This window comes from Eschrichtius robustus, chromosome 17, assembly GCF_028021215.1.
Source record: "Eschrichtius robustus isolate mEscRob2 chromosome 17, mEscRob2.pri, whole genome shotgun sequence".
Classification (NCBI taxonomy): domain Eukaryota; kingdom Metazoa; phylum Chordata; class Mammalia; order Artiodactyla; family Eschrichtiidae; genus Eschrichtius; species Eschrichtius robustus.
Genome location: NC_090840.1, coordinates 60,804,758 through 60,827,438, shown reverse-complemented (window position 1 = coordinate 60,827,438; position 22,681 = coordinate 60,804,758). Strand labels below are relative to the sequence as shown.

At 32.5% G+C, this 22,681-nt stretch overlaps 1 protein-coding gene across 3 annotated transcripts in view; it reads left to right on the top strand.

Moving 5' to 3' along the window:
* The window catches only part of CSMD3 (CUB and Sushi multiple domains 3), a 1,176,048-nt gene that overhangs the window by 1,108,443 nt on the left and 44,924 nt on the right, over positions 1-22,681 (top strand). For all 3 annotated transcript variants that reach the window (XM_068525309.1, XM_068525308.1, XM_068525307.1), the window contains 7 exons: positions 224-397; positions 2,432-2,605; positions 3,802-3,987; positions 5,931-6,104; positions 8,267-8,449; positions 11,729-11,905; positions 22,034-22,213. In XM_068525309.1, coding sequence (XP_068381410.1) covers positions 224-397; positions 2,432-2,605; positions 3,802-3,987; positions 5,931-6,104; positions 8,267-8,449; positions 11,729-11,905; positions 22,034-22,213 — 1,248 coding nt within the window. The remainder of the gene's footprint in view (positions 1-223; positions 398-2,431; positions 2,606-3,801; positions 3,988-5,930; positions 6,105-8,266; positions 8,450-11,728; positions 11,906-22,033; positions 22,214-22,681) is intronic.

The following is a 22,681-nucleotide window of genomic DNA, read 5'->3' as shown; positions in this document are numbered from 1 at the left end:
CCCAACTGTTACTGGAAATGTGTTTTCTTTTAATTCCCAAATATTAGGCATTTTGTGAAGTGTATTACAGTTATCTTAATGTTATATAATTGTGTTTGCCTTATTTGTGGCATACTTCTAAATAAACATTTAAAGATTAATAATGTTATATATGTATACAAATATACAAATCATAATAAAACTTAGATCATAATTTTAAAAATATTATTTTGACCCATTTCAGCGGGCCACTGTGGAATTCCAGAGCTTATTGTGAATGGTCAAGTTGTTGGAGAAAATTATGGATACAGAGACACAGTTGTTTATCAATGTAATCCTGGTTTTCGACTGATTGGTTCTTCAGTGAGAATATGTCAACAGGATCACAATTGGTCTGGTCAACTTCCATCCTGTGTGCGTAAGTAAGCATGGCAAAAGTAATTAGAGACCTCTGTTTAGTTCTCTTGCAATTACCAGTAATTTTTTTCTTAGGTAAGAGAAATGATTATATAGACAGATCCACACATACGTACGTGTGTGTGCACGTGTGCATGTGTGTATTTAAAGAACTAAGTTCTCACAGCGCATTTTTTTATACTGACACACACTAGTCTTTAAAGTAGGGTGTGTTCAGAAGTATATAAAACCATCCACCATGAAAGTGGAAGAAATATTAGAAAGTCTGTCATTACTTTGTGGATTTGGAACAATTTTGGAATTGTTTTAATAAAGATCTTACTAGTTCAACAAATATCCATCTGATCTTTTAAGTTAATTTAGATGTGAATTTACACATGAAGGATAAAATGAATTTTAAAATAACTGAGTAATAACTCTAGTACTTTTTCTTAGTCCACTGAATACCCAGCAGGACACAGTATTTCATATCACAATCTATCCTATTTTGGATCAGAAAGTAAATTATTCATATATTTCTTATTTTTTTCTCGTAATAATTTCCATCAGCAATCACTGACATTTGTATTAAAAATGGTGTTAGAAAATTAGAATAAACACTGTGAATATGTTATAATTTTAACACTATAGGATCAAATGATAGAGATTTTGGATGCTTCAGAGAAATAATGCATGGGGCTTTAAGTACGGGTTCACAGGAAATATTTAATTTGTGGCCAGTTACATCCATATTTATAAATTCCATCATTGTCAAATTCTTATCCAATCAACAGAATTTTTTTGGAGTTCTAGTTTAATAGAAAATACATTAATGTGTTGAGATTTAATAGGATAATAGAACATATAGTTAGCAAAATTGCTTCTCTGTGTTGTGGCAGGGGTAGGGGGGCAAACCGTTTAATGATTTAAAGACAGCAATATTATGCTGGATCCGTCCCAGATTTTTTGCCTTTCATTATATCAAAGCATAGGCAACTAATACCACTATTTTTCTTGCTGAATAATTGAGACTATAAATGGAAATTGGCCCTAGGGGTAAAAAAGTTTCTTTATCAATAATTTTAAACAAGAATAAGATGCAGTTACATTTTCAAATGAATAGATTGATGTTAACAATACAGCTGAAAATTAATTGCTCTTGGGTCATTTTGAAAGTACTAAAAGTGACTATGGGTCTTTCACTGTGCCCAGTTACGAAGCAGTATTACTGGACTTCCTGTGATTAATAAAGTGAGATAATGCAATAAGACAATTCACAGGAATACAGAGTGTTTGGGAAAAGCCAGCACTAAATAAACTCTAAAAGAGAACCATAACACTAAACGATGTAAATAATGCATCTAATTGATACCATTATTTCCAAACAAAACTGTGCTAAATTATCAAATATCAATAGTGAAGAAAATATACCAGTAAGGTTGATTGGTTTAGGGAATCTTAATATTGGTATCTCAATATGTTAAGAATTCTACAGTATAAGGCATCATTTTTTATTGCAGTCACATTAAGTTATTCTTCAAGCACACTTTTGCTTATCTATTAATCATAAAAATGATTGTATAAATAATATTAAAAGAAACTATTTCAAAATTAAATACAAAAAATTGCCTTCATTTATCTACAATTCTTAAACTTAACTAGAAAAGGAAATTTGGGTAGTTTCATTCCTTTTTGCCATTAACTAGTGATATGAATTTCAATCATTCCCAAATTTCTTTGAATTTCAGTATTCTTCCCTAAAAAGAAATAGAATGAAAAGCTATCATAGAACTTTAAATATCTGTGCACTACTTGCATGTAATTACCACAATTATAAATAATTGTCTACTTACGAATATAATACTTCTACTATATTAGACTATTTTGGCATTCTAAATTGTTCCTTCGCACTAGTAAAATTACTTTAAGTATATTTTCATACAAAAGTGGCCTTCTTTCCACTTTCTTTGAAATGATTAAGTATAATTTTCATGTAATAATTGATAACTAATTATTTTGTTCTGTGTCTCTCCCACCCTGGCCCTGTTGCTATTAGCTGTGAGCTGTGGTCACCCTGGTAGTCCAATTTATGGAAGAACAAGTGGAAATGGATTTAACTTTAATGATGTGGTAACATTCTCTTGCAATATTGGGTATCTTATGCAAGGGCCAACCAAAGCACAGTGCCAGGCCAACAGACAGTGGAGTCATCCTCCACCAATGTGCAAAGGTAAAAATCTAACTATATTCCAGCTTAGAGCATGGTAATAATGTGTCCGTGTAGACACGCATGATAACGTTTGAAACAGTTTGGGCAGAACAGTAGAAAATTTTCAGCTAATAAAGCAAAAATATTTAATATTGATGTCATCTCATTAGCAATGCTTTCCTTTTTCTTATTTTTTAACTTTTTTAGAAGTCAAAACTGACAAACTTTATTTCAGCTGCCTAACTATGTTATCTTGTACCTATTTTATGGCTGCATATAAAATCATTTATATCTTTTTTACTTGCAGTTTGCTTCATAATTAATGGAACTTATCTTTTCAATTTTTAAAATATTTTTTATAATTTTTATTGGAGTATAGTTGATTTACAATGTTGGGTTAGTTTCAGGTGTATAGGAAAGTGAATCAGTTATACATATACATATATCCACTCTTTTAGATTCTTTTCCCATGTAGGTCATTACAGAGTACTGAGTAGAGTTCCCTGTGCTATACAGCAGGTCCTTATTAGTTATCTATTTTATATATAGTAGTGTGTATATATCAATCTCAATCTCCCAACTTATCCCTCCCCCTCTTTGCCCCTGGTAACCATAAGTTTGTTTTCTACATCTGTGACTCTATTTCTGTTTGGTAAATAAGTTCATTTGTACTGTTTTCTTTAGATTCCACATATAAGCCATATCAGATAATATTTGTCTTTCTCTGTCTGACTTACTTCACTCAGTATGGCAATCTTCATATTTTTGGTTAAACAATGTTTGAGGCCTAAATTACCATGATACCTGCGTTAGAGGTTTATTTATTGTTCTCTCTATAGAAATATATTAAAGATAATTGTTTTGTGTTTTTTCCACTTGCAAAGAGGTATATTTTGTATTGTCTGATAAAGTAACAACCAAATTATCATTTTCCTCCATTTTCTAATGGTTTAACTAAAGCTTGAAAGGTTAAATCTGTACTCAGTATAATATTATGCTATTGTTCAAAACAATTTTGCAAAGAAGTTTTCCTTTTTCCAATATTTTCAGCCATACCAATTTCAGTCCATTATATCCCATTAAAATGTTAATTTTATTCCTTGAATCTTTGGTTTGTTTGATTAAATTTACCTTTGAAACTACGTTTCTAATGGAAAACTATATAAGTATATGTATATTATTCCAAACATATATTTCAAAATTTGTCATTTGTTTAGTGGTCAACTGTTCTGATCCTGGAATTCCAGGCAATTCCAAAAGAGAAAGTAAAATAGAACATGGGAATTTCACCTATGGCACTGTGGTATTCTATGACTGCAATCCTGGATATTTCTTATTTGGATCTTCAGTTTTGATATGTCAACCAAATGGACAATGGGACAAACCTTTACCAGAATGTATCAGTAAGTAGATAATGGGAACTCTTCCTTGAGATAATGCCGTGGAAGGAACATGTATATTTACTGTCTTTATGAAATATTTAGAGCTATGTATCAGAAGGAAGCATATTGATTGTATTGTTTTATTTTGAAACTACAGTTCCCTATATCCTGCCAATTCAATGCCCAAATGCCATTTTTATTAGTAATAATGTGATTAATATTTCTCTGTCATCCCTTGATTTTGAACCTTCATGGAGCAGATAGAATATTAAAAGCAGATGTATTTCATCCTCTATGATGTTACCATCCCATGAGAAGAAACTACATTTTTATTTTCTATTGTACTAATATTTCAAATTTCTTTAAAGCAAAATTAGTCTAATATAAACAGCCTCAAGAGCTTGAAAATACTTGAGAAATTAGACAAAGGTGTTACTTAATACTTACTGACTTTAAGTATTTATTATATACAGGTACATGCACATATGAAATGTTAATACACATCATCTTTCAAGTCAGTCAGCATATGAGTGCATTTTGTTATATGTTGTGTTAGAATTGTAGAATATAAATAAAATAAATTATAGAAGCTTTGCATATAATTAACATGTGTAGTGAGACAATAATTTAACAGAAATAAATCAAAATTATGTGAAGAGATAGAGAAGTGAACATGAATTCTAGGAATTCAGCTTATTGATAGGTCTCAAATATATTTACATCTCAAAGTTGATGAATCTTGGACATGATAGGAGAGAGAAGAACTTTATAGATTGAAGGAGTAGTGTATCAAGAAATCATTGTGAAAGTAATTTTTGGTTATACTAAATTGCTAAATTATAAAATTACATTATAATCATGTTTTATTTAAGAGGCACTTTCTTTATGTTCATGGGGTAAGATTTTTTGAAAAATTTGTGGCATCATTCATGTACTCATTCACAAACTAACAAAGAAACAAAACTTTATACAGCGTCTATCTAATTTCATATTCTATGCAGATAGTTAAATCAATTGTTGATCCCTTGCTTAAAATGCATTTGATTTCTTTTTGTAGACTGACTAGTCTAATGGTTTAAGTAATTCACTTACTTAGCCTTGTGTGGCTACAACATTAAAGTTAAAAATCTTTTTTAGGACCTGAAAACATGAACTTCTTCAGATTTTCTTAGCTCTCATTTACTTTTTACCTTTTCTTTATTTCCTATAGCACTCCCTGGTACTGTGCTAAGTACTCAGGGATTTTATTAAGTTTATGTCCCCTTGTGTGCTATTTAATACTTTAGAGTCATATTGTGCTCAGTATTTTTCCAAGTTACAACTAAAAGGGGGCACACAGTGAGTTTCCAAGCTACTTCTAGCTTATAAAGAGAATTCTCAGTGTGTTAACATCTGATTCTGCTATGCTTAGCCGTGTTTTGGTTGATAAGCCACTGAGTATTTTCTTTATACAGGATAATTTATTCATTAATGGCCTGGAGTGGAATTATTCTGGACTACATTTTGTGTAGTCTACATTGTGTGTCACAGATCCACCTTCATTCCCTCTCCTTTACCCTTAAGTTTTTCCCTTTTAATTTTTGTATGGGCTCATTTTGAATCCTATATGACCTTATTTAGCCAATCCACATCACTCTTCTCCCTGACTTTCACATCCTTATCTAGACACATACATACTTTCAACCCATGCACGTATGTATATAAACACACACTCACTACCCCCACACATACAAGCGTATACCGATTCAATCATTTAAGTTTACTTACAATGTTCCTGTTAAACTCATGCTCAGGGTGAGTGGGCTGACAGAAGAACTCCTGTAACTTCAACTGTCATATAGATATTTGATTTCTGGAGGATGTGTATATAAGAGCAGATAATTCTGATTTATTTCATAAAAAGTTGGTGCAGGTTGTTCGATAGAGATATAAAAAATTTTATATTCAATAATTATGTATTGTAGTGATTGACTGTGGACACCCTGGCGTTCCTCCTAATGCAGTCCTGTCTGGTGAGAAGTATACATTTGGGTCCACTGTTCGCTATTCCTGCACAGGAAAGCATACCCTTCTCGGCCAATCATCAAGGACTTGCCAATTAAATGGCCATTGGAGTGGATCACAACCTCATTGTTCAGGTACCACTTGGAAAATTGGATGATATGTGTTGGAAATTACATTAATAGTATTATTATTATTAGGAATATATACACAAAACAATCTAAAGAGATACAGTAATACATTTCTCTTTTAAAAATCTCATGGGAGAAGCTGTAACATTTTTACATTTATTGGAATTCTTCTTAAGGTAATATGAATTTAGAACACAAATTAATGCTGATCTTGTAAATGATAAATTACAGGTATATGTTTTGAACTGTGTTGTATCAAATGTAAGTGGTTTTAGGATGCTACTCTGTGAAGTGCTTTTTTATTCATTAAAATAGCTAACCATTCAAACTTAAGTAGCTATTCCATTTTAGCAGATATAAAATATAATTTTCTCTAGAAGGCAATGTTATATCAGTGATTTCCTGTTAGAATTCAGTTCTTTGTAACTGAACTTTGTAAGCAATCAGTTACTTAATAGCATAATTTTAAAATAAAGCCCTAAATGTTTTAAATTAAACTAAGCCAATAATTTTTATGAAAGACATTTATTTATCCTAATTTTATTTGTTATTAATAGACAACATATAACTCCTGAGTCTCTATAATCCCAATAGAGTTTTCTTAGAATAAGTAAATATTTAGTCTACTTTTAATTAATAATTTGTTCACAGAGTGAGTATTTGAAAAATCTTTTTTGAGCTGTTTAAGTTACTGTTTTTCTTCAGAAATTGTATTTCAGTTTTAGAGCTGTGATTTCTCCCTACTTGATACTATTTATTCTGTTTTTACCTATCAGCCAGATATTGGTGCTTATTTTTCTGCCTGTTATTTCTACTTACATATTGTCCATTATCTTTATATTATTTTATCTCTGTGGAGATCATATGATGACTTATTAGGAGTTGTTTTACACTGTTTTTCCTTTAGAGGTAAAAGTTGTGAAATACTTAGTTTCAGATTCCCCTTGTAATTGTGGTTAAACCCTATGAAATAACTGCCTGGTACTTCAAATTTAATCTATAGATTTTTAAAGCTATCATAGTTAATTTACTCACTCAGCTAACTGATAATACATATAACACACATCTCTCTCTCTGTCTCTCTGTCTCTCTCTCTCTGTCTCTCTCTCTCTCTCTCCCTCCCTCCCTCCCTCCCTCTCTCTCTCTCTCTCTCTCTCTTTCTGTGTCATACACGCACACACAGGATTGATTGGGAAACTACTACTTAGTTGTAAAAAAAATGTGTACACATATATTAAAAAGTGAAATAGTGACCTTAAATATTTATGTGATTATTAATATTGCATCACATGAAGATGAGGAAATATTAAGAAGGATTCCAAATACACAGGGCGTGTCAAAATAAGCATCTAGATAGACAGAAAACACTTTCAATGCTTATGTATTCAACTTTCTCTCTGTCTCTCTTTCTGTGTTTCTCTGTTTCTCTCTCTCTCTCTCTCTCAAAAGTATACTAATACTGTGGTAACTTTAATTAAAATTATTTAAGAAATGATAAAGAGACAGTAAACCCTAAACACTATAATCAAAAGAGAAACACTTCGTCATGAGTAGAAAATCCGTATTAAGAACTTAAGTCAGAGTTTCTAGTCTTTGTTTACAATTTATTTTTATATTTTCATGTATGAGAAGTATGCAGCTTATTCATTTTTGGTCAGTGGTCATTGACAGAGAAGATTAGGGGGAGAAAGTTTAGAAATACTATATTTTAACATTTATATTTTCCAGTATGTCACAGTTCTATTTTAACAGAAACTGATTTCAATTCAGAGAAGGAAAGATGAAAATTGCCAAGTCCATGTTTTCAATTTTAATTGTATAAACCCATTCTCATTTGAGCCCAAAGAACTGTCAATTATAAATTTTCCATTGGTTGGTTAAGAACTAGATTCTGGAAATACTCATGAAATGTCTTCAACATATTGAATGTCTCCAAATATCACTGATATGGAAAATAACACCATACTCTGCAACTATTTTCTTTTTCCTTTAGGCTTTTTCTTATGACTGGAGTCAGATGGGAAATATGAATTACGATTTTACCCAGTCAACTTATAATATTAAAACACAACATGCACAAAAATAAATTCCTACAAGGATGTTGGACTAAATCATAACTTAATAAATGTTTATTGAAATAAGTTAACTTGAACTGTACTGCATTGCAGGTGATGCTGCTGGGACATGTGGGGATCCAGGTACTCCTGGTCATGGTTCTAGACAGGAAAGCAATTTCAGAACCAAAAGTTCTGTACGTTTTGCCTGTGATATTGGTTATATCCTTCATGGCTCAGAAGAAAGAACATGTTTACCCAATGGCAGTTGGACTGGAAGGCAGCCAGAATGCAAAGGTAATCTCAAGTAGAAACTAATAACATTGATGATGCTGGAATTTAATGTGTATCAAATTCAACTGGGTGCTGCTAGTGAAATTACTCCTATCCGTTCTTGTCCTCAACCATGGAATAAAAGCAGTATCATTCCAGTTTTACCAACACTGTCCTATAAGAGAAATATGATAGATGACAATTATTAAATTATTAAAATTATCTCTCAGGGGTCATTTATATACATTGTTCACATCACAGTAGATATCAGGATTGGAAAAGTAAAAAAGATTTTTTTTTTCCCTTTACACAGTGCTCTGTATTGCTGACACCATTAGGAAAAAATTAGGTTGTTCTCACATCAACATTACCTCATGATCTGTTTTAGTTTTCAGGTTTGTAGAAATGGAAAAATATAAAAAGATGTCTAAGTATAAATGATATTTTTATTTATAGGTATTGCTCATAACTAGAATTCTTAAAATTTGGGATGTTTAAGTAAAATTGTTAATTGTTCTGACTGATTCAGAGTAAACATAATTAAATCTTTACAAGACTGGCTAGAAAAGGAAATGTTGCTGGAAAATTATCCTTATAATTTAAATTGTTCTTTTTGAGATTATTTTAGTGCAAAAACTAAACTTGCAAAGTATGTATGAAACTTACTTGATGTTATACCAAATGTATGGGTTTTATAAATAGAAAACAATTCCCAATAAAACCTTCTTGACAGTTTTTTGATTGACTGTATTTTCAGAAACTTATATTATGTTTAAAATTAGTATCCATATTCTAGGAAAGATAGTTATCTTTTTTATAACTGGACTAAATTAATAATCTTAATTAAATTGCAGCTCAGTTTCTATTATAGGGAAAGGGTGGGAACAAAGTTGTGGAGCAAAAGACACTAAGCACACTGTCTTCACTTTATTTCTCAAACTTACTTTCCAAAGGCAAAGTCTTTATAATGATGTCGTACATTATGTGGGTGATATCTAAGCCATCTCTTTGTTCAGCTGAACTGCAAAATATTTTTAGATGAAATGCAACCTGGTGCTGACCTTGTTTTGTTAATATACACATTACAGATAAAACAGAACTAGGAGTTGTAGCAAATAAAACAGAATTAATATTTTCCCCATAAAATGGAGCTCATACAAATCACTTAGAAAAACAGACTCTAGCAGATGACTGGAAAGAGGAAATGAACAGAAAATAGAGAAGAGCAAAAAAATTTGCAAACTATAGAAGAAATTCTACATAACTACTAATCAGAAACTTACAATTAAACATCAAACTATCATTTTTCACCTGCTTTAATATGAAATTGTAGCATATGTGCAGCAAAACTAGAACTTTAAAACATTTCTAGAGGTTTCTTAAAATTATATTTTAGATTAAGTTGATAAAAATGCATATATATTCTTAGCTTTGATTTATTAACTCCACTTTTGAGGATTTTTTTTTCCTAAAGAAAATAAAAATATTAAGGAAAACACACAATCATAAAGACACATTATTTTTATTTCAAATTGATTATAACTAGCAAAAACAGAAACCATCTGACAACACTAGGAAAAATATTACATAACCAATTGTATATTTACATAATAGTGTATAGTCAATAAAAATATTAGAATAAAAGCCATGAAGCAATATGACAAAATGTAAATCATATAATACTTAGTTGAAAAATAAAATTCAAAATGAGGTACTCTTATTAAAATCATGGAAAATGATAGTCATTTGAGAGAAAAAATGAAAGTCAGTACAATAAAAATGATAATAGTACAGAGTGGTGAAATTTGTAGTATTTTTATTCTCTTTATTCCAAATGTTTTGTAATGTTATATTACTTTAGTAATTGACAATAAAATATAAAAGCATTCATAGAATGTTATAGACAAAATTAAAATATCAAATGAATGTGTTAAAATATCTCAATTTAATAAATAGAAAAATGCAATTTAAAATAGTGTAGCATTTTTTGGCAAACTGACAAGGTGTTTAAAAATGATGGGACATGGTATTGGAGAGGACGTGTGAAAATAAGCAAACTTTCACACTATTGATACAAGTGTGTATTTTTCTAATATCTTGGGTAACACTATATATACTTAAAAATATTTTTCAGAATAAAATTATCCAGAAATTCTACTTTCAGAAACTTATCTTAAAAATAGGATCAATGTACATAGTTGTATATATAAGCTAGAGTATATTATAACCAAAAATGATAGAGAAATTAAACTAAATTAAATTTCATGTTTATCAACAGGAGATTAGTTAGGTAGATTATGAATACACACATAATGGAAAACTCTCCAGTTACTAACCTTTATGAAAGAAAGATGCCCTAATTGTAATGTGCAAGATGTATAAGTTTTCTGTCTACACACACATGCACACAAACATACAGCACCACTACCAATGATCGACAAAATTAAATATTTAAGATGCAGCAAGGGATATATGTGGTACTTTCTGAAATTATAATCACACTTCATATTCGTATAGATAGCCTTAAATTCTGTAAAGTATTAAGATGCCTTCTTATACTACAACAAAATTAGGTACTGCATTTGACATAGGCCTGCTTTTAATATATTTAAAAAATTCACTTATGCCATTGATGGCAAATAGTTAAACATAAAACAGAATGATCATATAAGGCATTTGTGTTTGTGACTCCTATTTAGGATACATTGAAAACTTAATGAAAATCATTCCTAGAATTTAGTGACTTTGTTTTTACTCAGTTAATTTTTTTGTACACTTTGGTCCAGAAATAGAGATTATAATGTTTTAGTGCAAATCAGTTATATACTTATATAAATAAAAACATACATGATGCTTATAACATTTAAGTGTATGTTTTATATCTGTTTTCTTACAAGTATAATTATAGTAAATCTTTGTTTCTTCTCGTTACATATCTTCCAGTTTTACATGAGTTGCTTTTTAGGTAGAGACTCTTAAAATCCTTCTTTGAAAGACTTTGTGTTACCCAAAAGCAATACTCTCAAGTAATTACTTTACTGTGCAAAGTTTTTACCGAAACGACTCACAAAATTCTTTAAAAAATAGCTTTTACGTGATTTGTATCCCAGTAATTAAACTAATAAGATCAGTATAAATTCATCTTGAATTTCAACTCCTTATAAAAGAGAATTCAGTGCTTATTTTAGAGGATTTTATCGCTCCTTTGGATAATCTGAAACAATCATTTAGTCCTTAACTTTTTGTGAGAGGATTCCTAAAGGCACTATTTTTATATATACTCTTAACCATTTTGTTTTATAGCTGTACAGTGTGGTAACCCAGGGACAACAACCAATGGAAAAGTCTTTCGGATTGATGGCACAACATTTTCTAGTTCAGTCATTTATTCCTGTGTGGAGGGATATATCCTTTCTGGACCTTCAGTTAGGCAGTGCACAGCCAATGGAACGTGGTCTGGAACTTTGCCTAACTGTACAAGTAAGTTTCTTCTCAGTATTTTGAAATATCACTAGGTATGTGAAAAATAGTTATATAAACATGTATGTGTGTATTTTGTAACTAATCAAACCAGGCAAGGTTTTGAATATTTGTATTGTCCTTCACATTAAAAGATGATAGTAGTGTTATGGTTCAAGTGTACATTAGTGGGTTTAAGAATCAGTTGGCTTCCAAGGTATTACATTGGCAGAGAAAAGAGGGATCACAGAATATCAGTGCTATTAAATGTAATTTTACAGTATGTTAAAATAGAGATGAATTATCAGCTATAATCAAGACTAAAAATACAAGGAATGTACTTTTGTTTTGCCAATCTAGCACATATTAATTGTTGACTTGGTTTTTGAAAAAGCAGACTGATTATTTTTGGGTTCGTGCACTATTGTCGGAAGTCCTGGTGGCTGATTTGCCCTCTTGAGATGTTAAAAAATGTGGCATTTTAGAGATTCAGCATCATAATGAAATTACCCACTTGATGGATTTTTTTAAATGTATTTAAAATTCCTATATATAAATTAATGCCTATATATGGAAAAATAGAATTTATTTAACTAACAATAATCTATCCATTGGAAAATCACTGCTGCTTATATTAATTAAGAAGAACTGCAGTAGCATCACGTAAATCATGAAATTTTTGAAAAGAAGAGCTATTTTAGGATGTGTTCAGAGACTCATTCAAGGAGTCATGAGACGTTGCTAAAGCCCTTGAGTGAAATAGGCTCTGAGGAGACTAATGGAAGTTTCTTGTGTGTTGAAATTTGAACAGATTATACTTTTGCTGTAGAGGCCCTCATTAAAAGTTGTTTGTGAATATTAACATAAATGGGCGTAAGTAAAATTTGTAAATGAGAAGCATGTTGCTTCCAGGATCCAAAAAGGTGCTGGTCTTATTTTAATGTTGTGGTGTGGAGAAGGTCAATAGTTCTTGACAGTGTCAGTGGTGGAGCAGCCCTTGGCTGACCTAGTAATTCCCAGAAATTTACTAAGAAGGCAGGCCTTGTACTATGTTTGGGCGAATGATGCATCCCCACCTTTTTCTTTAGCTCTTTTGTGAGTATTTGTATTCCCTGAATAAATAGCTGAAATAATCTATTCAGAGGAGGATGCCATCAAACTAATGCCATGTCATATCTGTGATTCTTGAGAAAGTTAGTTGTAGTTAATATCTTGCCTGAAAACTGTTGAGATACTTCGTGTATATTGTGTCTCTTCAAAGGTAAAGGCACACTATGGCTGGAAGGTTGTTGAAATAAGCACTGAATAGAACATAGCCAAATCTGCAATAGCAAAATATTTCTCAGTTGTTGATTTGAATCAGTAACAAGTTATATTCCCGGCCTTGTGTCAGCACCAGATACTGTTACATCTAATCTTTGCAAGTAGTTTTTTACTTCACCTTGGGCAGTTTTCTCATGGCTTAATGAGTATTCTGCCAAATAGCTCAAGGAGTTTTCTCCCTACGTCTCCAGAGATCTGTGTGTGTGTCCTCTCTTGTATTCTGTCTCACTAAGTCTATCCACTTTGTTGTCTCCTGTCCAATCCATCTTTTCAACTCAGGGAGTCTGCCGGGCTCTGCATGGGGTCCTTCTCCCTGTGCCACAGCCTGGAAACTCTCTTTGGGCAGTAAGACGAGGCAGTCATAGCACTCACCTCATTTGTTTCCTGTCACTCAAGGATCACTGTACTTTGCTGCCTGATGAAACTTGTATTTTTTTTGAGGGGGGTGGGATTGGGAAGTTGTTTCAAATGGAGAGTAAATTCTTCCTTGTTTCTCCATCTTGAAGGAAAGAAGTCCTCCTACTTACTTTGCAAATGTCTCATTTTTTTTAATACTGAACATTCTAACAATTAAGAAATATGCTTTACTGTTTTCATAGTACACCACCCCAATCTGAGCCTTTAAAACTCTTACCTAGTACCCTTTAAGTATTAGCTCAAACGGCACATTTGGCAAAAGCCTTCTTAGGGCACTTCTTCCTCATATCCCTTTTGGCTAAAACTGATCTTTCTACATTGTAAAACTCTTTTATGGCAGTTCCTTACATCACTAAACTATAAACTTAATAGGGCATTAGTAACTGGGGCTGTTTATATCATTGACCCTCTAGCACCTGATACATAAATTGACTGAGTAAGTAGTTGTTGACTGACTCAAATATCTCATATGAATTTTATTTTAGCTATTAGTGCACATGACTTACCATTCCACTCCATTTTAAAATACTTGCAGAGAGGGCTTGTAATTTATAGATAACATAGCACACAGTTTCTGGTATATAGTATGTTTTCAATATACAGTTATGAAAAAGAAGGAAATAATGAATATATTCAGAATAAAGGAAATATACTGAGTAACATTTTTTTTCACAATGAATAACAATTTTTTTATTCATGGATAAATGCCTAAGTCTTTTATTTAAAGTATTTTCCAGCTTTAGTAAAGAAAAACACATACTAGTTCTTAAGATTGAAAATTAGATTAAATTTTTTACTGAATTGTTTTTGGTTTTCCTTAGGAATTTTTAAACAAGTTAAAAAACACTCAATTCAACACAGGCCGGGAGCAAATAACATATCAAAATATAAAGTGTCTTTTTTATATCAGTTCTTCAAGGAGAAATATTGTGTTGAGTAAGGTATTTCAAGCATTAGCTTTTAAATGATGAATTGCTATTAAACTAGAAACTGAGAATTTTAACAGTTGATTTACTTCACAGGCAAACACCTCAGTAGCAACCCAAACCAAAAGCAAAAATAAAAATATCCTTCAAAAAGAAACACAGAGAGAGGTTTCAGTGGAAATTAAAACAGATTAAACTCCTGTAATTAAAGAATCTAACATACTGAAAATTTTATATGTGGTGATCTGTTGTTGATTAGAACCAATGTTTCAGAGTCCTTCTCATTAATTTGCAGTGGAAGTTAATTTCAATATATGATTGATAGAATCATGTAATTTTGGAGCTGGAAGAGATTGTATCGTAGACTCATATGCATAGGTCAGAAAACTGAGGCACCAAATCATTTAACTGATTTACTGAATACTGGCAGAGCTCACCACTAAACAGTTATTTCTGCCACATAAATGGATGAAATTTCCCATTAAATTAATTTTTTTATTTCTTATATATACCAGAAACATTAAATTCAAATAAAGTATATTTTTAATAAATTTTGATTTAATGTAATTGCCTTTTGTAGGCATTATTTTTCTAGTATCTATATGCAAGGACATAAATATGAATTTAAAATGAATTAAATTAAGTATGAAAAAATTTAAAGTATTGAACTAAATTTCTAAACCAAATTCCTGATTGCAATTTTTGGAAAACCCACCAAAAGAAAACAAAACCTTCCTTTTTTTCTTTTCATTCAAAGTGTTACTATTTCTATTCATAATAAATAAATTTGTCATTGTTTACCATTTGTTAGGATTTATGTTAAGTGCTTTACACAAGTTCTCTCACTTAATCCTCAGAACAAATCTATAAAGTATATACTATTATTCTTTCTATTTCACATTTGAAGAAATGGTATCTTACAGAGAAAATACAACTTTCTTTCCTGTGCTAACACAGCTAGTAAATGTAGATTCTAAGATTTAAACTCAAGTCTTTTTGACTCAGAAAGCAATGTTATCAAGTTCACTTCATTTTCTCCTTCTGTATTTTTCCTCCTCCTTGTTTTCTTGCTTTATTTCCTATTTTTTTTTACCATAGTCAAATATATTTGACATGATATAAATATAGGGCATTGCTTATAAGGCATATAGAAATGTTTTGTTAATTTATAGCCTATTCCTCTCTTACTTTTCCAATTTGTCTACATTTACCAATTGGAGTTCTGCAAAGTTATATCATTTTTTAATGAGCTGACCACTTGTAAAATTTGTGTTTGCTCAACAGTACTTTCCACTTAAAATTGCAGTTTTCTCTATATAGCTTAGCAATAATTTTTTGGTTATCTCAAGATGAGAGTTCAAACATATAGTACAGGTATGTCAATAATAAATCTAAATCTTGCAGGAGATGAAATATTTTAATATGATGAGTCAAAAGAAAAGAACAGGAGTACTGTTGAATCACATATGTTATAACTGAAAATAGGGATCTGATAGATTTAGGACAATATCAGTTGAAAGAGATAAAATCAACAAGATTGATTATATGACACACGTTTCAATATAGGATGATTTGAATAGGAAAGAATTAATAAAAGTCTTAAAATACAGTTGAATAAATCATCTAGTCACAATGGTTGAATGAAAGTAAAATATAAGGAATTGAATTACATTTAGACTTTTTTCTACATTTTTAAAATAAAATTTTGGTTACTTTAAGTGTTTTCCCCCTCCGTCACTGAGCTAGTTATCCTTAGGCAACTAGTACCTCCTGCATAGTGATAATCAAAGGAGTGATCCAATTTTTAGAATATTATTTTATTTTTAACTTATTATAGTAATATAGTTTATATCAAATACAGTTTAAATAAAATAGAAAGAGAACCGCGGGTATGTAATATAATTGGATGACTTATGGATTCAGTTAATAAAAAATCATTTACCCAGAACCTATCATAGAGCCCTTTGCCAGGAACTGGCAAAGTTTAGTAAGGTTGGTCTCTGGTCTCTAATATTTCACACGCAGTAAAGTAGCTTTGGCATTTCAAGCATTTTTGCCCTTTGAGAATTTCCTACCACAGTGATTTGCAAATATACCTTTCATTTGCTTGATTGCCCAGCAGCAAAGCAAACACACACACACGCACAAACACACACAGATTTTTTGTTCTTAAAAAACTCCTTTCCAGTCACATGTGTAGATGTGTCACCTGTGATTTTCCTTATCCATTTTCATGATTTTAGAAAACATTTTTGGAATAAACATAATTTAATAATAATGGTAATGCCCCTACTTTTCTTCCTCATATCTAGCCTTATTACAGATATTGGTAAAAGGATAAAATGTTCCTCACATAAATTCTAACTGCTAATATTCTCCAGCTTCAGATTATAGAGGAATTGAGAAATTGTACTCTTAATTAATCTTTCTCTAAAAATATGCCTCGAAACCAAGAACTCTTCCCTCTTCTCTACGCCTATCCTTCTGCATCTCCAGACAGGTCCTTATTAAACCCACCGCCAGTGCTGGAGTATGAAGTTTCCCCCAAATAACTAATTTTCTCATGGGTGAGTAAAAGAATATATCATGAGATCAAAACCATGCATTCAAATATCACGAACACTTTGGCAGAGAAATTATAAATGTTAAGAAACATCCACAGAACTTAAACCAAGCTGGAAGGAAAAGATATTTGCTACAATACCAAGAAGCTCGTAACAGTGTCCTGATTTTAAGATTTGGTGAAGTCCTCTTCTGTAATGTTCAGACTGAGAGAGAAGAACTAAAAACTAAGCACAAGTAAATACTCATTAAAAACATATATACATTTTTGTTAACACAGAAACCCTTCAAGATACTAATAGTATGGAAACATTATCTTTCACAAAATCTAACAGGAAGAGCCACCTCTGGTACCTAGGGCACATAGTGTTTGGGAAAAAGATACAATCTGTGCCAGAACAGGGCTTGTCAAGTAAGGATTGGCTGACAGGTCTAAAGAAAAAAAAAAAAAAAAATATATATATATATATATATATGTATGTATATGTATACATATATATAAGTATATGATTTGTTTCTTGGATTTTTTTTTTAACCTACCAGGACTTCTGCTTCCAAACTGATCAATGCCCTGCATCCTACAAGTCATTTGGGCCAGGGACAGCATACTTAATCATATCCAGTGATGAATGAAACTACGGCTTTTTGTTCCAAATAACCAGCACAGAAATGGCCATTACCCAATCTTTTTTTTACCAACCTGAGAATTCTCATGGATTTTTTTTGTAGAGGATAGGTCAGGGAGCTGGGCTAGTCTTACACAAGAGAAAGCTGGGGGCTATCCCAGCATGAAACTGGGGGAGATGAAGCTAAAAAGTCATCTAAATCTTCTCAAGAAGAGAGAATTATCCTTCAGTGCAGCGGTTCTCAAACAGGGGTGATTTGCTTCCCAGGGGCAATGTCTGGACATATATTTGGCTGTCACATTGCAGGTGAGTGGGATGTGCTATTGGTATCTAGCAGGTAGAGATCAATGTTAAACACCCCCCATGCATAAAGCAGCCAAGAATTATTGGTCCCAAATGTCATAGTGCCAAGGTTAAAGTTGAGAAAACTTACCTTACTGAGATATAAAAAGGAAACTAACTTTTGCATTGGGAGATTGTGTAGAATCAGAAGTGTTACCAGGGAAGTGTCTTGAGCACCTTTCTGGAACTTCATTGTGCTACAGGACTCTGTTCTGGACTTGAAACCCAGCAAAGCACATGTGTAATAATGTCCAAGCAATCATGTCCATTGCTGCACTGTGTACAGTGGGAAAATGATGGGATAACTCAAATATCAGTCACAGGGGTTTGGTTACATGAATCATATTGCATGTATATCCATGCAAGGGAATATCATGTCGTTAAAAACAAGTTAAATGGATCTATATGTATTAACATGCAAAAATGTTCGTTAGATATTGAGTAAAAAATGAATTCTGTTATAAAAGTGTGGGTAATGTGATCATATTTTATTTAAAAATGCATATTTATGGGCTTTCCTGGTGGCGCAGTGGTTGAGAATCTGCCTGCCAATGCAGGGGACACGGGTTCGAGCCCTGGTCTGGGAAGATCCCACATGCCGCGGAGCAGCTAGGCCCGTGAGCCACAACTACTGAGCCTGCGCGTCTGGAGCCTGTGCTCCGCAACAAGAGAGGCCGAGATAGTGAGAGGCCCGCGCATTGCGATGAAGAGTGGCCCCCGCTTGCCGCAACTAGAGAAAGCCCTCGCACAGAAACGAAGACCCAACACAGCCAAAAATAAATAATAAACAAATACTAAATAAAAATGCATATTTATAATGCTCATTTAAGAAGTTAAAAGAGAAAGTAGTTTTGAGGTGGCATAGATTGACTAGAATTACCACAATTATGCTTTATATTTAGCATAGAGGTTATATACTTAGATTTATCATAAATGATGCCAAATAAGCATCAATTACATGATAGAAGCTAATGAGAAAAGCTCCCACAAAACCAAACTCAAACCTTTCAGTTTATGTGTTTTTGAGAATTTGAGTTGTTTAATCATTCCTTACATACTCATTCACTCATTTATTCTTTAAACAAATATTTTACTTAATCTCTTATGATGAGTCATGCCCAAGACTAGGCTCAGAGAATACAGTGGTGTAGAAAAGAGACAAAATAACTGTCTTCATGGAGTTTATTGGGTTGTGGGTGTGTGGATGCGTGCGTGTGTGTGCACTTATGCTGTGTGCGTGCACTCTTGCTGTGTGCGTGCACTCTTGCTGTGTGCATAAGGGATTTGGTGACCTTAGAAAAGATTCTCTTGCATTAAACCACAGCACCCTGTTGTTAGGCACTAATGTCTCTGAATTTTAGGGGAAAGCCCTAAAGAGCTACGATTCTAAGGTTTTGCCTAAAAAAACCCGAAAGCCTCTTTCTGTTGCTGAAAACAAGCTGGTGGTGACTGAACTGACTTGCGGAGCAGGTGCTGTTTGCAAAGATTGTTGCTATTGGAAACTTCCTCTTTGGCCTTTGCTTCATTATGAAACCACCAGAACAAATCCTTCTGAAGCTGTTGTTATCAGGCATTACATTCATGATGCTGCCAAGATATGCAGAACTCTTCCTCAGTGCTTCTCTAAAATAAACCCTCTGTCCTCTCCTTCGGTGGCTACATCTCACTCAGCTCATGTGCCTTACGACTGGGTTAGCTGTTCTTTCTTGCCAGAATTCTAATTCAGTCTGTAAAGCGCTGCCCAGAAAACAATAGCTATCTGTTGGTGTTCTCTTTAATTTTCCTTCTTCTTAGCTTTGAATCTAGATTAAAAATATAAAATAACAAGTAAAATAAAATAACTTGAAGTCTTAAACTCATTTTTATATGATTACACGTTTTAAAACTGCAAAAAGGATTGACATTTTATGGTAAACAAGCAAGATTTGATTTCCTATCCAACTCGGTTGTACGATTTAAAAAATATTTTCCTCGTCAGTAACTAAAAGAATTAAAATCATCCTATATACAAAACTCTTATTAGGAGTCAGATAGAAACACTCAATGAGTGTGATTTCAGCAAACTCTTCAGGGCTCTGAGGATTAGCAGGCGGAGTGTCGTGAATATTATTCTTTAATTTAAATGTCATCATTCATGGTCCTAAATTTCTTAGGCTCAACAGATTAGAATAATATGAAAAAAACGTTGACATTCATAATTTTAATGGTAAATTAATAAATACAATATAATTTAATTGTCATTAAGGTCTTCTATGTCTTAATCTATTTTTAGTCTTTAACCCTAGACTTCCAAAATGGGAACTATTAATTAATTACTATTAATTCAAAATAAAAATGAGACAGTATAACTTAGATTTACCTGGTAATATTATTTGTCCTTTTATGAAAAAAAAAATTCAAAAGGCAAAAAAAATACTAAAAGGCAGGTATGCCACATGTTTTTTGTCTCCAGAAAAGGAAAAGTGATGTGACCTTTTGTGTTTTCCTTTTTCTCTTAGCTACCAGAAAGTGTTTAGCCAAGCATGCTTAAATCATGTTTCTCAAAACAGCAAGTGCTTTTGTGGCTTATATATGATCTCTGTTATGCCTTGTTCTTAAATGCCATATTTAGACTTAATTCTGTTTCCTATGCTGTCACCAGTCTTTTTGAAAGTTTTTGTGTGGCGTCATTTTATAAATGAAAATATTATATATGTAATTTGAGACAGCTTTATGGACCAGCATGATTGTTAGAATCTCGTGCTCAAAGGGCTCCTGTGATTGGTGTTTAATGCTCTGTGATCACCGTCTCAAAATTCTTAATGATTTTATCTTTGAATTTGTGTTTTATAATTAAAGCCCACTGGGACAATGGAGCATGTGCTGAAGGTTTGGAGAGTCTGCTCTTGTACAATTTGCCTCCCTGCCTCCCTGTCTTTCTAGGATGGGTTATAGGCCTTTAGCTCCCTACCACCTGGTGCCCCTGGCCCTGCCTGGCCTTCCCACTCCCACCCCTGCTCTGGGCCACTGATGCCTTCTGCACAGCCGGTCCATCATGTCATTAGCAGAAGGAGGCTCACATTGCACCTTTGTTCTCCACCCCTTTGTGGGGTCTGGGTGCAAGCGTGGGTGGGGCTACTTGGAGTTGGCTGTACTCATGGAGTCTTGGGGCAGAGCAGGGCAGCAGCTAACCCTTTCCTAGACTGGCGATACAAGGCAGATTTGGCAAGCACTTGACAGAGGCCTCTTACTCACCCCTAATCCAGGAAGCAAACACATTCCAGAGTGGAGGTCGCAATTTCTTGAGGGTTGTTCTGTCACTTGGGATGGCAATGAGATGATGGAAATGGGAAATTGATTTCTTTATCCCTAGCTCTGGCATTTTCATTTTTCACTAGGCCCACAAATTATGTATCTTGCCCAGTATGTGATAAATTCACATTTTATAGTTTATTCATTCTTTCATTTATTCAATAAAATTATTATTTTTGCACCTAGCATTACGTTAGTTAAAAACTATGATAATATCCAGTTGAGTGGCACTGTGCAGAAAATATACTCTCAGTCCAGCAAGCCTGATAAATTAGAGATTTCAGTAACCATATATAGGAGTATAAATTTCAAATATTATGTTAAAAATCTTGATCCTATAGGATGGCTTCTCCATGATTATTTAATTCAGGTTAAAAGAGGTTACCATATCAGAGTTTTTTACAACATAATAGCATATTAACCTAGCCTTTTCGAGTCTAAATGGCAGTTTCTGAGCCATATGTATAGAATGTGTAATAAGTAACTGATCATAATCAGGAACTGACAGTATGTGGTTTAAATATGCTTATGTTTTATCATTAAAAATGAGCATGATAACTAATTTTCCCTACTTTTATATTAAGTATGCCATATGCTTACTATTTCTTTCCATTAAATACATGCCACATTAACTATCTGCTCTTCCAATCCAATATTGATAGTAATCAGTTGTGGAGACCCAGGTATACCAGCCAGTGGACTGAGATATGGAGATGATTATGTGGTTGGACAGAATGTTTCCTACATGTGCCAGCCAGGCTATACAATGGAATTGAATGGTTCCAGTATCAGGACTTGTACAACTAATGGCACTTGGAGTGGAGTAATGCCAGCTTGTAGAGGTATGATAATGATTTCTTCAATATTTATAAGTGATAACCACCACATATTTTCTGCATTAATATGCAAATTTAAAGTAAATTTAAATAGTGTTTTTTTTGTATTGTTTCACTTTTTTTTTCTGGTACCAAAATTGAGTGCTTTAAACCATATAGATAATAACATATAAGATTTTAAGACATTTTAACAAAAACATTATATCTCATTGTAAGTAATGATAATGAACTGTCATACGACCAAAATAACAAAAATATCATGTTCTGTGATGTGTAATCACTATCATCATTTATATTGATTGATGAATACTTAAAAGAGAATATAACCATAATGAACTAGAACTTTAACTTGATTATCCACCTGGGTCAAGTTATTCGTGGATGGGAAGAAAAACTTTCTATAATTTGAAAACAATCAGCCTGAACTGTAGAACTGTACGTTTTCTTAAAAGGTAAACCTGTTTCTTTAAAGAA